Genomic DNA, 13,962 nt, shown 5'->3' on the forward strand with positions numbered 1-13,962 from the left:
CGGCTGCATTTATCAACCCTATTCCCACACACCCATATCACATATTGAAAATATAATCCTTATCTCCCTATATTAAAAACGAATTTTTCTTTCTCTTTCTCAGTGTACAAAAGGCTCTCTCTCTCTCTCTCTACCTCTACATACACACTTCTTCTGTGCATACCATCCTAACCAAGATAAACTTTGTCGATTCAATCTTTAAAATTAGAGGCAAGACAACTATGTATACATACATACAATTATATAGCATCATATTGGTACCAATTCCAACTAGAAATTGAGAAATTAGTCTCGTGTGGGTTATTTGAAATTAAAAAGTTGAAAGGGATTGTAGAAGGATGTTGAAGGCAGAACGAGCACTACCGTCGCTTTGTATACTGCGACCACATAACAATCAATTGTAACTGTAGAGAACATGATGAAGCTCAATATCCATTCAAAGAAGGATGATGGGAGATTTAGATAAAAAAAAATATATCACAAGGTAGAGGATGCCATAGGTCAAGGAAGCTCGATTTTTGGTGTCGACACTAGCAAGGAAAAGGAGAAAAGGGATGACTTGGGTGTTATCTTCATTGGGTTATCTTCATTGTATGTTAACCGTGACCCCTTTGTGTTCAAGTTTGTGTTAATTTTAATCGATTGTGACTAAATTTGTCATCATTGTGATTGTATGTGATCAGGTCTGTTTTAATTGTGACTATATGTGACCAAAGATTGATTGGTAACAGACAATCACAATGAAGACAAATTTGGACACAATTGATCACATATGGTCACATTTAAGAAAGACCCGATCACATCCGCTTTGATAATAGAGGCACTGGCAAGCACAGGTGCCCACCTAGCATCCGGCCTCTGGATGTGAACCAAACTGACTACTTCAAAAGAGATGGGGTATTTTGTGAATTATGTTTAATAATATGACTGCTATAAGAATTTGGGAGAGAGGTGAAAATTAGTGGCGGAGGAGGAGATCGGAGCATCTGAAGAAGGCAACTGTGGTGGTCGTGACAGACGGAGAAATGGAAGAATAGGGTGGCTTCAGTGATGGCATAATCGGAAATGCAAGAGAAATTGATAGGTTTGTGATTGATACAGGAAAAATGCTAAACGATTCGTAACGGTGACCCCACGGATGATTGCACACTCACAATCGAGACGTGGGTCTCAAGTGAGTAAAAAAATATTTTCCCCTTTGTGTGTGTGTATTATGTCAACCGTGCGGTTCATCTTGCATGGTAGTTGATACAGGGACGTAATTTGGGAGGAGAGAGAGAGGTATAATATATTTTGTTATTATAATTTAACATTGATCTGCGAATTTTTTTTAACAAATTTGTTAAATTTGAATCTGGATTCTTGTAAGATTGTATTTTTGTATTCTTTCCAAATAAATTTTGGGAGAAATTAAATGTTGATAAAAATAAAGCTCGAGCAGGGGCTTAGAGCTTGTTTGATACAGTTTAAAAGTCAATTAAAATCAATTTTTTGACCGTTATTTTACTATTTAAGTCGTCGTTTTTGAATTCTTCTTTCACAGATAGGACCTACTTTACCTCTAACGGTCAAAAAATCATTACTAAAATCCTTACCAAATAAGCACTTAATATATCGCCCCAACTCTTTTGTAGTATAATTTTGAAAATATTGTTGTACTAATTTTATAATTATTATTCTCTTGATTTTGTTATTCGTTCGGAGTTCTTATTAACTTATTATTTTACTTTCTTAATTTCTAATCTCTACTTCTATTTTGCTTGCTGTGTCATCAAACGCAATGACTAGTTCATCATCATCTTCTTAGAATGGAAATGACTTATTCAAATCCTTACAAAATTTTCAAAAATCCAACAAAAGGCCATTTACGTACGATCTTCGATGAGATTAAAAAAGAATTAAAGTTATTCTTCTAGAACTATAGAGGTGGTATGTCTTTAACATTTGATGCTATGTATTACGTTGACAATAATCAGTAAGTATATTCGGTATCTTTGTATTTTGATGATTCATCATCAACTCTAATGAAAAATCATTTGTTGTTAAGCCCTTATTTGATGGGTTGAAATCAAAATTTTATTAAAATTGATAAATGCGACATTGAAAAGTTACCGATCTCATGAAATATATAATTAACATTTATTGTTGACTTTAAATTATATTCAAATCTAAATTTTAATTAATACCAAATATAGGCTAAATATATTGTATAAGACAAGCCTATTACTCACATTGCACAAACTCATTCTTTATATTAAAAGACAATTAATAACCCAAATGGTTACTGAATTTTGCAAAAAAAAAAAAAAAAATTAACGGGTTACTAAACTTTAAAAATCACTCAATTCATTATTGAACTTTGTAAAAAGGTTTTCATAGGATCATTGAACTTTGCAAAAGATTTCGACGAAATCATTAAACTATAAAAATTATCTCATTCATCACTGAATTTTGCAAAAACTTTCCTCAAGGTCATTAAATGATCTTGCGGAAATCTGTTGACAAGAATAGTAATGGTTGAAGTGATTTTTGAAGTTCAGTAACCTCATATAAACCGTTTGTAAAGTTTAATGATGACTTGAGTAATTTTTAGAGTTCAATGACTTTTTAAATTCTTTTTACAAAGTTTAGTGACTGTTTGGATTATTAACCCACAATTAGTGTATATTCTGCAACATGCATGGCTAACAACATTGTTCTACCTACTATTATTATTATTATTATTATTTTTTTTTTTTTTGTTCTAATTAGGTGCTTGAATATAATTGTTATATAAAGCCCTGTTTGATTTCCATTTTTTTTCAAAACACATTTTTCAATAAATTAATACTACACACAAGTTCAAAACATTTTCTTATTTTTTAATTACACATTCTCTATCAAAATACTATTTCAAAATGCAATATTTCCAAAAAAAAGGGGATTCAAACATGTCCTAAGTATTCTCAATCAATGACACAATATGGTGCTCATATAAAATCTAGTGTTCATATATTGTAAGGTACTTAAGGTAAATTAGCGAATGCGAAAATTAAAAATATGGAAGCGTAAATGCCAGTTTCACCGTAATGTTCCTCACATTTTCCATAACAATTGAATTCAAGTTATTTTTTCCCACATAGATTTTGAACCGAATTTAGTCTATGAACTTTGATTTGTTATTGAAACGAGATAATCATTTAGAGCCTATTTGGAAGTGATTTTGAAAATTGATTTTTCGACCGTTACGAGAAACATGAGGTCCATCTATAAGAAAAAAAGTCAAATATAACTGCTAGACTGAAATAAAGATCAGAAAATTAATTTTTTGAAGGAAAAAATCACTCCCAAACAGACTATTATTATAATCAATTTCAAAAACAAAATAAAGCCCATGTCCAAAAACAAAATAAAGCCTGGATCTTAAACTAATTGGCCCAAGTCCTTCGACTTAAACTCAAACCTACCTAATCTATCTCTTTATTCCCAAATTCATAATCTAATTGAAATTTGAAACCCAGTTTCTTAAGACTTGATTCTTGGACTTCCAACAATGGCCACAAGCTTTTTCAGCGGGTAGTTAGATGCTAAAAATGTATGCTTCAATCCTTAAGTTTTTTCTCCTACCCCATTTTATTTTTATTTTCTCCATTCTGCTTATAAAAAAAAAATGTATAGAAAACGAAAGAATAATACCTAATTTTATATTGTGAAGCTTATTAGTATTAACTTGCTAAATCTTCTACTTTCTAAATTCACTCTCAAATGTAATTTAAAATTGCCCCCACATGAAAGGAAAACCCTACTTTCGAGGTTCCTCATTGCATTAATTGGATTGAGTAGTATTTTGAATCATGAATATTTTTGCATATTGCTAGATGCTCGAATGCTGATGCTTGGTAACTGCACACTCGATTTTTCATTGCATGGATACACGTTTTTAATGTTATATATGAATTTTATTATGTCGACTTTTTATAATTTCAACCCCCAGACTAAATTCTTGAATCAGCCTATGCTTAGAGGACATAAAAATGAAATATTGCCAATCCAGGATTCTATACCAGTATATACCACTTCATTTAGATAGGCTGAAAGCCTGATATCACAACATGGCCAAAATTTTTTCATTTAAATGCATTCTTGAACAGTAATTTAACCCCATTACAACCACCACACATTCTTCAATAAAATAATATAAAACGCAAACCCAAAACTTTTCCATGTTTTTCAATCACAAATTTTCCATCGTAACACTATTGCAAAATACATTTTTTTTTGAAAAAAATGGGGCTCAAACAAGGCAAATTGAACAAAAAAAATATTTTTCCTCTCCGTGTGTGAGAGATACGAAGGGGGAAATTTTATTTTTGGATGTAACAAACTCAAATCTGGCTCTGCTTCCAACTTCCTCGAAAGGCACAGGTAATCTGTCCATGGGAGAGAGCAAAAAATCCAGTTAGAATACCATCCTGACATAAAAAGAGAGAGATGTTGATTGATTTATGAGGAACAGAAGAATGTGCTTTATCAAGTTTTCATTTATATGGTTTGGAAGGAAAGTCAGAAATAAAATAAGAATGAAGATGAACAATTATCATCTGGGCGAATAATCCCCTTCACCTTGAATACACTAGTGACTACTGCAATTGTCATGACTCCAGAGAGGCAACTGAGGAACTCGTGAAAGTAGAGAATTCAATAACATTCCATGATCTATTCTGTTCAATGCTGTAATTTAACAGACCTCCAACTGAGTATCCAAATTTCTCCATAACTTAATAATGTGGAGGCTCTCCTCTTCTGTTGATCTCTGGAGAACAATTCGAGAAGCATAACCATTCTTCATCATTTGAAGACAAATTTCAGAGGGGTTATTAGCAGTTAGTGTAACCAAGTACAACCAACCCTTATCTGACAAAAGGTTGTCAGCAACAGGCAATATTTTATCAATAATGCTCCGGCCATTCTCACCGCCAGCCCAGGCAGATGCAATGCCAAACTGACCAACTTCGTATTCTGGTGTTGGCACATAAGGCGGATTCACAACCATCACATCTACTGATCCAGCCAGACGCTTCTCTAACCCTGATGCAATGTCAGTTGTTACCAAATCCGCATGACATCCATGTGCTTCCATTGTTTTACGAGTCACTCCAACTGCATGAGGGTTAATATCCGTTGCAATGAAGTAGCAACCAGAACTGTCTTTCCCAAGCATAAGAGCTAGTGAAGTAATAACGTATCCACTACCGCAACCAACTTCCATGCAAATTGAAGGACGGTGCTCTAATAAGTTTGCTCTATCCGCTAGAAGTGCATCAACCAATGCAAATGAATCATCACATGGGTCATATACTTCAGGATGTGAACTCACCAGACGGATTTGAGCAGTTCTGGAAAGCATTTTGAATAAAATCTGCTGAAATGTTTTAAGCTAATGAAGTATGTACAGCAATGGACCTGAAAATTGTTGATATTAACAATAGTAACTTCATTTGTGTTAAAGAAACTCTACATACATAACAGAATCAGAGATGGAAATCCATTTGTAGCTTCATGTATAGTTGCCTCCGAGTTGAGTTTCTAGATTCAAGAATTCTCATATCATATAAATCAATACCAAAAATTAACTTAGCCTTTCTATTTTTCCATTTTGGGCAGATAGCAGTGCAGGTCCCTAAACTTTTCAGGGTAACAAGTTGGTCCGCAACCTATTACTTCACTGCTTTGGAAGAGTCATCCGCATCCTTGTTGCCCCGTGACACGCTATGAACAAAAAGGTGAGGGAAAAAAGGGAAAGGAAAAAAAAAAGGGTCCATTACTATTCCTCCTTTTATTAATTCCAGGCAGTAGCTTATCAATTTCGAAATTTTGATTATTTTTTGTTCCCGAACCGCAATTAAAGAACTTGAAATGCTTTATATTTTACACTAAAATAAATAAATAAAAATCAATCTCTCTAATTCATTGAGCATTACTCAGATAAAACAAATTAATCTTTAAGTGACAAGGATCATTTGTGATCCGGTACATATTGTACTAGACAGGCGGTCAGTTCTAACGGCAGGAAGAAAACCACAAACAACCACATCAAAATTCAAGAGAGATTGTCGAGAAAATTTCTGTTATGTAAGGAAGATTACAACTAATAAACAACAATTTTGGGAAGATGATAAGAATGGCGGGTGGACGAGAGTGTTGAATTAAATCATTCACAACAATCAAATCGAATGCTAAATTAATATATAAAGCTCGTTTTTTACACACATACCTTTCAAGATTGGTTATGGAGAAGTTGACTTTTCCTGGTAGAAATCACAGCAACACGTGATAAATAACCCTCACTTTTATTGCGCCTTCAAATGAGACTGCGTTTATAGTTGGGGAAACTTTTAATTGGGCTTTACATGGATTATAAGCACCAGAATCGCCTTTTATCGACTTCTAGCCTAACTTATACCCTTCAGCTGAATTAAAAAAGCGTAATACGTGACGATGCGTGAAGTTCAAATCATAGGTTAGATGAGCTTAAGCGAAGTAAAAAAGCGTCAAAAGGCGTTTTCTTATTTTAATATTATTTTAATTTGTAATCAATCAAAAAATTATTCAATAATTAAAAATAATACTTATTAAACATCTAAAATAGATTTATATGAACTTTATACATTTTTTTTCAAAATTTTCAACAAAATGACAAGCTTCAAATGTAAATTCTAAATAGTAAATAGATAGAAATTTTTGAAAGTTTTCCTTCGCTCAAGGCTTCAAACAATTGTTTTGAATGTAGGAAAGATGAAGTGAATAAATCAACTTTTAAATTTTAATTTAAAAGAATTGTAATTTTTTTTAAATAAAAAAATATAATAATGCATGCCTAAGCTCGCATTAGCAATCAACGGTTACTGTTGATAGCTATATAAAGCGTCAAACTACCTGGCTTGACGTTTTCGCAAAGCATCGGGCCTAGACGCTCCTTTTAGAATATTGCCCTTCGGTCAACCTATCTATAGCTCTTATTTCACGGAACCAACTACTCCACCTATTTTATAAGTTACAAAAACGTCTACCCAATCAATCACTTAATGGAAAATTAGGTGAAACAGTACATTTAACTTTCGATTATGAGAAATTAGGTGAGCTTTAGTTTTTTTTTCCCTTAATAAATCTGGTCATGTTAGTTATTTAATTAATTAAAAATTTTAAAATTTATCTTTTAAAATATTATTTTAGTTGATGCCTCCCTAAAATTATGGTAAAATGCATATATTTGTTTCCTTTTGTTTCGCCATTAATATAGTGGGAGTAGTCACTCACATTCCACATAGAAGCCACAATTCTAAGGGATGATCAACTGTTATATTTCATTGTATCATAATGATAGTCACGAGTGGCATTTAGGCCACAATATTAAATGTTTTATACAAATAGAATACGTGTTCACAATAACATTTATTTGGTCACAAATTAACGATCAGAAAACACTCATAGGGTTACATGATTAAGAGGAGTCACTTGCCTCTTAATAAAGGTCATAATATACTAGTACGTTGTCCGTTTCATGAATATGCTTCAATGGCTCGTCACATTTTTTTAATAATAATTCAATATTTCATCTAGTTGATCAACGTGTCTTGATAAACAAACAAACAAACAAATTTGCTGTAAAATTCTTTTTTTTTTTTTATCGTAATGTAATCAAATTTTTGCAATTTTGCGAAAATGATTGTTATTTCTCAAAACCAAACTTTAATGTTAGAGAATTAATCTACTTGTACAAAGTTTGTTTCCAAAATTGTTTATAAATTAAGTGTTAGCAAAATCTAGATCATTGATTTTAAAAACTATTTTTGAAATGATTGATCTAAATGTTGCCAACAAACAAACTATACATTGGCAAAAACTAGGCGAATCATTTCAAAAACAGTTTTTAAAATCAATGAAAATCACCAGTTTAGATATTGTCAACACTTAGTTTGTAAACAAACTTTGTACAAATAGATTAATTCGAGATTATTTGATCTAATGGGCCTATCAAAATGCTACAAAAACGTAATCCATGAGCCACAAATAATGAATAATTACTAGAGGAAATTACAAAAAATCAGGTGTTTAAAAAACACAATTCTAAAACCAGGTTTAAAGTTTAATAATGCATTAATCAAGTTTACATCAAAAATTAAACCCCTCACATATTAAAACCCTAATTCATTTTATTAAAACCCCAATCGCTCCCAGCCCCACCTCTCCAAGACCTGTAATTATTTCGGTACTTTTCCTTCCCTTCCTCTACACCCCCTCCCCTCTCTCTTCTTCTTTACTACCAGATCACAACCGGAGGGGATGCCGCACCGAAAATGCCAGCCGACTGCGACTGCAACATGACGTCGGCATTCGGCGATCTCCTTTGTTCCTTCGACGCCTTTGTGCATTCGACTGCAGCATAACAACAGATTATGGTGACTTTGCTCGAAGATCGCCTTTGTGCCTTCGAATCTGAGCGTTGTAGTGGCGATCTGAGTGATGTTTTTTGTGGTGTTAGTGGTGGTTTGACTGTGGAGGTGGCGGCGACGCTAGTGGTGGTGTAGTTGTTCGATCTGCAATTTTTACAGTGACTTTGCTTGAAGATCGCCTTTGTGCTTTCGAATCTGAGTATTATAGTGGCGATTTGAGTGAATTTTTTTGTGGTGTTAGTGGTGGTTTGACTGTAGAGGTGGCGGCGGCGCTAGTCGTGGTGTAGTGGTTTGATCTGCAATTTGGGGAGGGGGTGGGGGGTTTTTTGTTTTTCGATCTGGTGGTGGTTTTCGTTGGAGGTGCAGGTGGGGTGGTGGTGGTGGTCGACGATGGTGATAGTGGTGCGGTGGATCTAGGCATGATATAGGCGGTGGTAGGCAAGTCTGGAGACTGGCTCGTGTGATTTGTTTGTGGCGGTATGTGCGGTGGTGTTACTGGTATGGTATGGTGGTGATGGTGTTTACAAAAATGATGGTGGTGGTGGTGGCATGGCAGTGGTGGTGACCGGTGGTCGCGGGGCAGTGGTGATTGTATTGATTTTGGTTGGCCAAGGGTGGGGGTGTCCATGACCAACAATTCCCCGTCTGTGACCAACTATTTGGACGTTTGTCACCAATTATTTGGTTGATTTGTGACAAAAAATTAGGTATCTGTGACTACAAAATAATTTGTGACCAATAAACTGTGATATGTGACCCATAAATAAAATGTGACCTGTAATTTGAATGATTTGTGACCTCGAAATAATTGATTTGTAACCACGAAATAATATGCGACCAATTAATCGATGATATGTGATCAGTAAATAAATTTGTAACCAATAATTATGAATCTGTGACTATTAATCGTATAATTGTGACTTTGTTATATTTAATTAATAAATATTTTTAATTAATTATACCAAAACCTGAATTTTGCATTTTTAAACTTTGGACATGATTGGTGAATTGATACAAACAATATACCTGAGTTATGAACTTTTCCCTAATTACTATGCGTCCATCACATTATGGTTTGATATCTAATATAATGCATGTACATATTTACAATAATATAATTGTCCAAAAAATGGTTTAACATAAATTAAAATTCTAGATGATTCTATGACCAATGATTTCTGTATCATATCTCCATTTTTAGATGCCCTTTTAACTACTTGTGTCGTGTGGAACTTTCAGTTTGCTTCTAAGTGGTCAAGAAGACATTTGTTTGCCTTTTAAGGGAATAGATGTTGTGAGAATGGTAGAAAACGGCCTTTTGTTCATGTTGGAAACTTTTTTTTAGCCTTTGACCACAATTTACATATAAGAAAATGTGAACAAAATATTAGTATTGCTATTTCCCATTTTAACCTTTCTTCCCATTCTGTTTCGTCCCCTAAATCAAATTTTCTTCTTTCTCTTCTCATTTCCTCTGTCAATCAAAGCTAAAAACCAAATCGTAGAAATTCTAAATACATTAATAAGCTCATCAAATCACAAATTAACAGCGATATTTAGCTTTGAGAAGAAAAAGTTCCATACCATAAGTGCTCTTAAAAAATCTGTGTTGCTTTCCTTTCACTTTGAGGTAAATTATATCGTTCTTCTTCAATTTCAAGAAGCTAATATGGGTTTCTAATATTGAATTTTATGGAATTATAGGCAATTTTATTTTTCTAGGGTTTATCTTTTGCATCTTGATTTTCTTTTCCCTTGCCTTGATGAATTGGATTCTGCTTGGTGTATATGATTAATGATATGAGCTTTCTTTGTTGGAGTAGTTAAGGCTACTAGATGAAACAACAGCTTTAATGAAGTAGAAGAAATGAGTTGACGAAGAAGATAATTTGAATTGTTGGAAAGTCTAGTGAATCAAATAATTTTAAGATAACTACAAAAAAGGAATAATGAAGTTTCATTACTAAGAAAATAGGAATAAAGGTCATGATTGAAAATTTCTTGCTTGATTACAGTAGCAATTCTCGTGGATTAGAACAAAATGCCTTGTAAACATAAAGGCACTCTAAAGCCACACTTGCAAAATAGAACCAAACGATTGGGCTATGTTTGATACTTTTTTGTGTTGACACTTAGCTCCTTGACCGAAAAGGTAAATTTCCTTTGTCTTCTACATGGATAGCACGATTATGAAACTTGTTAAATAATCAGTTCACAAGTTAACTTTAGTTTGGATCTCTTTCAGATGGTAGGCTAATCAAATGTTAAGAATGAGCTTATTTGTCGTTTTGTTTTCCCTAAAGAGACCAGGAGCTTTGATGAAATTCTTGGATGCTCTAGGTCCACGTTGGAATATAAGCTTATTCTTCCACTAAAGGGACGGTTACAATCTCCTAGCTTGTCTTCATTGTTAGTATCATTTTCGTGCATATACTAATGATGCCATTTTGCTGCTATTATTTCTTAATTGACCGAATCCAATGTCTCTACAGGGAGAAGTTGATGCAAATGTGTTAGTAGGTATTCAAGTGGCTTACTCTGAGAGGGATGAGTTCCGTTCTCATTCTAATAGTCTTGGATAAATAGAAAACACCAATGAAGCATTCAAGTTTTTAATGCGATGAAAGCTGTTTCTTTGTTATATAAGGTGGATTGATTTATCCTTAATTTGGTTAGATTTATAATTATCCAAGCTAATTTGCTGAAAGGATGTATATGTCACATCATCTGTTGCGGGGGGAAGATAAGAGAGGTGTCACTGTTTGTTCCCTACCCTTTAGTCTTGTGTTGATTATGCACATCGAACCCTCATTACTTGTCAACTGTATGCATCCCTAGCCTCAAAATTTGCTTATTCTGATTAATATTGTCTTTATGTCATTTTTAACGGTGCAATTATGCTCATTAGCATTTTTCCCAATAGCTAAACTGTGTTATCATTTATTGAATCTGATCTGTCATGATGAATTGACAACATTCATCCCTTATTTTTAATCCAACTCTCTTAGTGTTCTTGCAATGCTCATCAGTCTTTTGGTGTAGTTATTGAATTTAATATTTTGTACCATGGTCCCAAAAGAAGTGCAAAACAAGAAGTCAAGCGTGTGAATGAAACATATGCATTTTTACTTAAATCTTTCGTTCTCAGATGGTAACTAACTTTTGTGTGTAAGAAACCTTGCTTGGCCTGTGGATGAGTTTAGCTAAGAAAATAGGAATAACTGTACAATTAGTATTTACTTCAAGAGAGGAAGATAAGAAAAGTATGATTTAAAATTTCCAGCATGATACCCAAATTTCTTTAAAAAACTTATTATAATGTACGTTGAATATTGAGCTTTTTTGTTTTGTTTTGTTTTGTGGCAGTTGATACCCAATTTACTTTAAAATTTGTGTTTTGTTAATGTTGATTGGGTAATTGGCACAAAACGTCCCTACCTTTTATTTTTTTAACATTTTTGCCCATATCTTTCACCTTTCTTGACGTTGAATGTCATTTTCACCAATTTTGGACAATTTTACCCTCATTTCAAATAAAACAAAAATAAATGAAATGAAACAACAAATAATTAATTGCAACCACCGCCAATTTTTAAAAAATTACAAATCAGTCACAAATATATACAAAATTTTCAACATAGGTGCCAACAACCATGGAACCCAATTTTCGGCCACCAAGGGCACCGGATTTTAACACCGCCACCATCTTCTCATCAACCCTAACATCTCCACGCAAATTTCATCCCTAAATCCCAGCAAAATAAGCCAAATTTTACCTAAAAATCGCCTCTCACGCACGGTATTATTGTAAATTCGACCAAATCCATGGATGCCCATGTTCCATACAACCCACAAGTTGCTCAAACTCACCAAGATGCATACATACATGTTCCAATTACATCAAACAACCCAGAAAATCAAGATCTACAACCAATTTTCGAGTCAGCGAACTCGTGGTGGACAAAGCCATTTTCTGACGACGGTGGTGGGACCCATGATATTCGACCACCACCACAGGACACTACTCATCATGGCGCATCTACTAAGCATACGGGTCTTCCCCAGTTTGGCATTGAAATGGCTATTTGTCCAGAAACAGTGAACATGCATAGAAATTGATTTGATCCCCTTTCAATTGGCATCCCTCCACGGCTCCAATCTTCAAATTGCATCAATCAGCATGCAATTGAAGGTCAAACGACACTGGATATGGATTTAATTGCTTCAATTCATAAGCCAAATGCAACAATTTTGGATTTGACCTCATGGAATGTGCGGCTACGCGAAGAGGATAATTCTCTATCAAATAGTGAGTCTAATGTGTCTCAACACATGAATCAACCTGGGGAAACTCAAATTCAGCCCAAAAAACACTGGGTAATCATTCAATTTTAGAAATTATGGCACTCGTTTGCTAAATTTTGGAGTCAAATGGTGTTCTTCACACACTTGAAAAAGAAGGAACAGAAACTGGATGCCATTTGTAATTTTTTAAAAATTGGGGACTATGGTTGCAATTAGTTATTTGTTGTTTCCTTTCTTTTCTTTTGTTTTATTTGAATGGAGAGTAAAATCGTCCAAAATTAGTGAAAATGACGTTCAGCGCCAAGAAAGGTAGAAGGTAGGTGCAAAAATGTAAAAAAAAAAGGTATGAACGTTTTCTACAATAGAGATGAAAGGTAGAGATGTTTTGTGCCAATTACCCAATGTTGATTTATTTTTTTCAAGTTGGTTTATTTAAAATTACAAGGGAAATGATGTTGATTTTTTTCCCAAAAATATTGATCGTTTACTTTGGTTATTTTATAAAGACTCCAGTTTTTTTAAATGATTGAAGTCGTTTTAGGAAAACAACTCTAGTCGTTTAAAAGATTGTAGTCCTTTTTAAAAATAAAACGACTAGAGTCGTTTAAAAAGACTGCAATCGTTTTGAAAGACTTGTAGTCTTTTTCTATGAATTTGTGATTAAATTTGGTATCTATTTCTTTAACATTCAATGTATTTTGTTTAAATATGTATATGAAGATGAATTTCGTTATTTACAATTTATCGTGCTCTACTACATGTTGTTCAAGTATATCATAATGAGTTTTTAAGTATACAACTTATAACTGATTATTATAAGTTAGTCATCATGTTTAATTGTTTTTCTATGAATTTGTGATTAAATTTGGTATCTATTTCTTTAACATTCAATGTATTTTGTTTAAGTATGTATATGAAGATGAATTTCGTTATTTACAATTTATCGTGCTCTACTACATGTTGTTCAAGTATATCATAATGAGTTTTTAAGTATACAACTTATAGCTGATTATTATAAGTTAGTCATCATGTTTAATGAAAGAGCATATGTCAATCAAACTTTTGGCCTTTTATACCGTGTTTGATTACAACTTATTTTGTTTATAAACATATAGAATTACGAACTTCGTTATATACAATTAACCGTGTTTTACTATACAATACTCAAGTATACCGGATTTAGTTTCTAAGTATATGACTTATAATTAATTTGTTAAGTTAAATC

The 13,962-nt window shown here is 33.3% G+C and overlaps 1 protein-coding gene across 5 annotated transcripts; it reads right to left on the reverse strand.

The window, feature by feature from the left end:
• Positions 1-4,212: 4,212 nt before the first annotated feature.
• Positions 4,213-6,458, reverse strand: LOC111376418 (hemK methyltransferase family member 2-like). Of its 5 annotated transcripts, none has more exons than XR_002699477.1 (3): positions 6,254-6,454; positions 4,603-5,748; positions 4,213-4,409 (listed from the first exon to the last, which is right to left on the reverse strand). XR_002699477.1 is itself a non-coding variant. In XM_022999380.1 (3 exons), exons 2-3 carry the CDS (start codon positions 5,384-5,386, stop codon positions 4,577-4,579), a joined length of 681 nt encoding a protein of 226 aa, XP_022855148.1. In that variant the 5' UTR covers positions 5,387-5,401; positions 6,254-6,458; the 3' UTR covers positions 4,491-4,576. The 5 variants fall into 5 exon arrangements, 4 of the variants coding, with proteins under 4 accessions (XP_022855148.1, XP_022855147.1, XP_022855146.1 ...); XM_022999380.1 differs by lacking the exon at positions 4,213-4,409 and adding an exon at positions 4,491-4,593 and having other exon boundaries at positions 4,723-5,401; positions 6,254-6,458; XM_022999379.1 differs by lacking the exon at positions 4,213-4,409 and adding an exon at positions 4,491-4,593 and having other exon boundaries at positions 4,723-5,398; positions 6,254-6,457.
• Positions 6,459-13,962: the final 7,504 nt, after the last annotated feature.

This window comes from Olea europaea, unplaced genomic scaffold (assembly GCF_002742605.1).
Source record: "Olea europaea var. sylvestris unplaced genomic scaffold, O_europaea_v1 scaffold1501, whole genome shotgun sequence".
NCBI classification, from domain to species: domain Eukaryota; kingdom Viridiplantae; phylum Streptophyta; class Magnoliopsida; order Lamiales; family Oleaceae; genus Olea; species Olea europaea.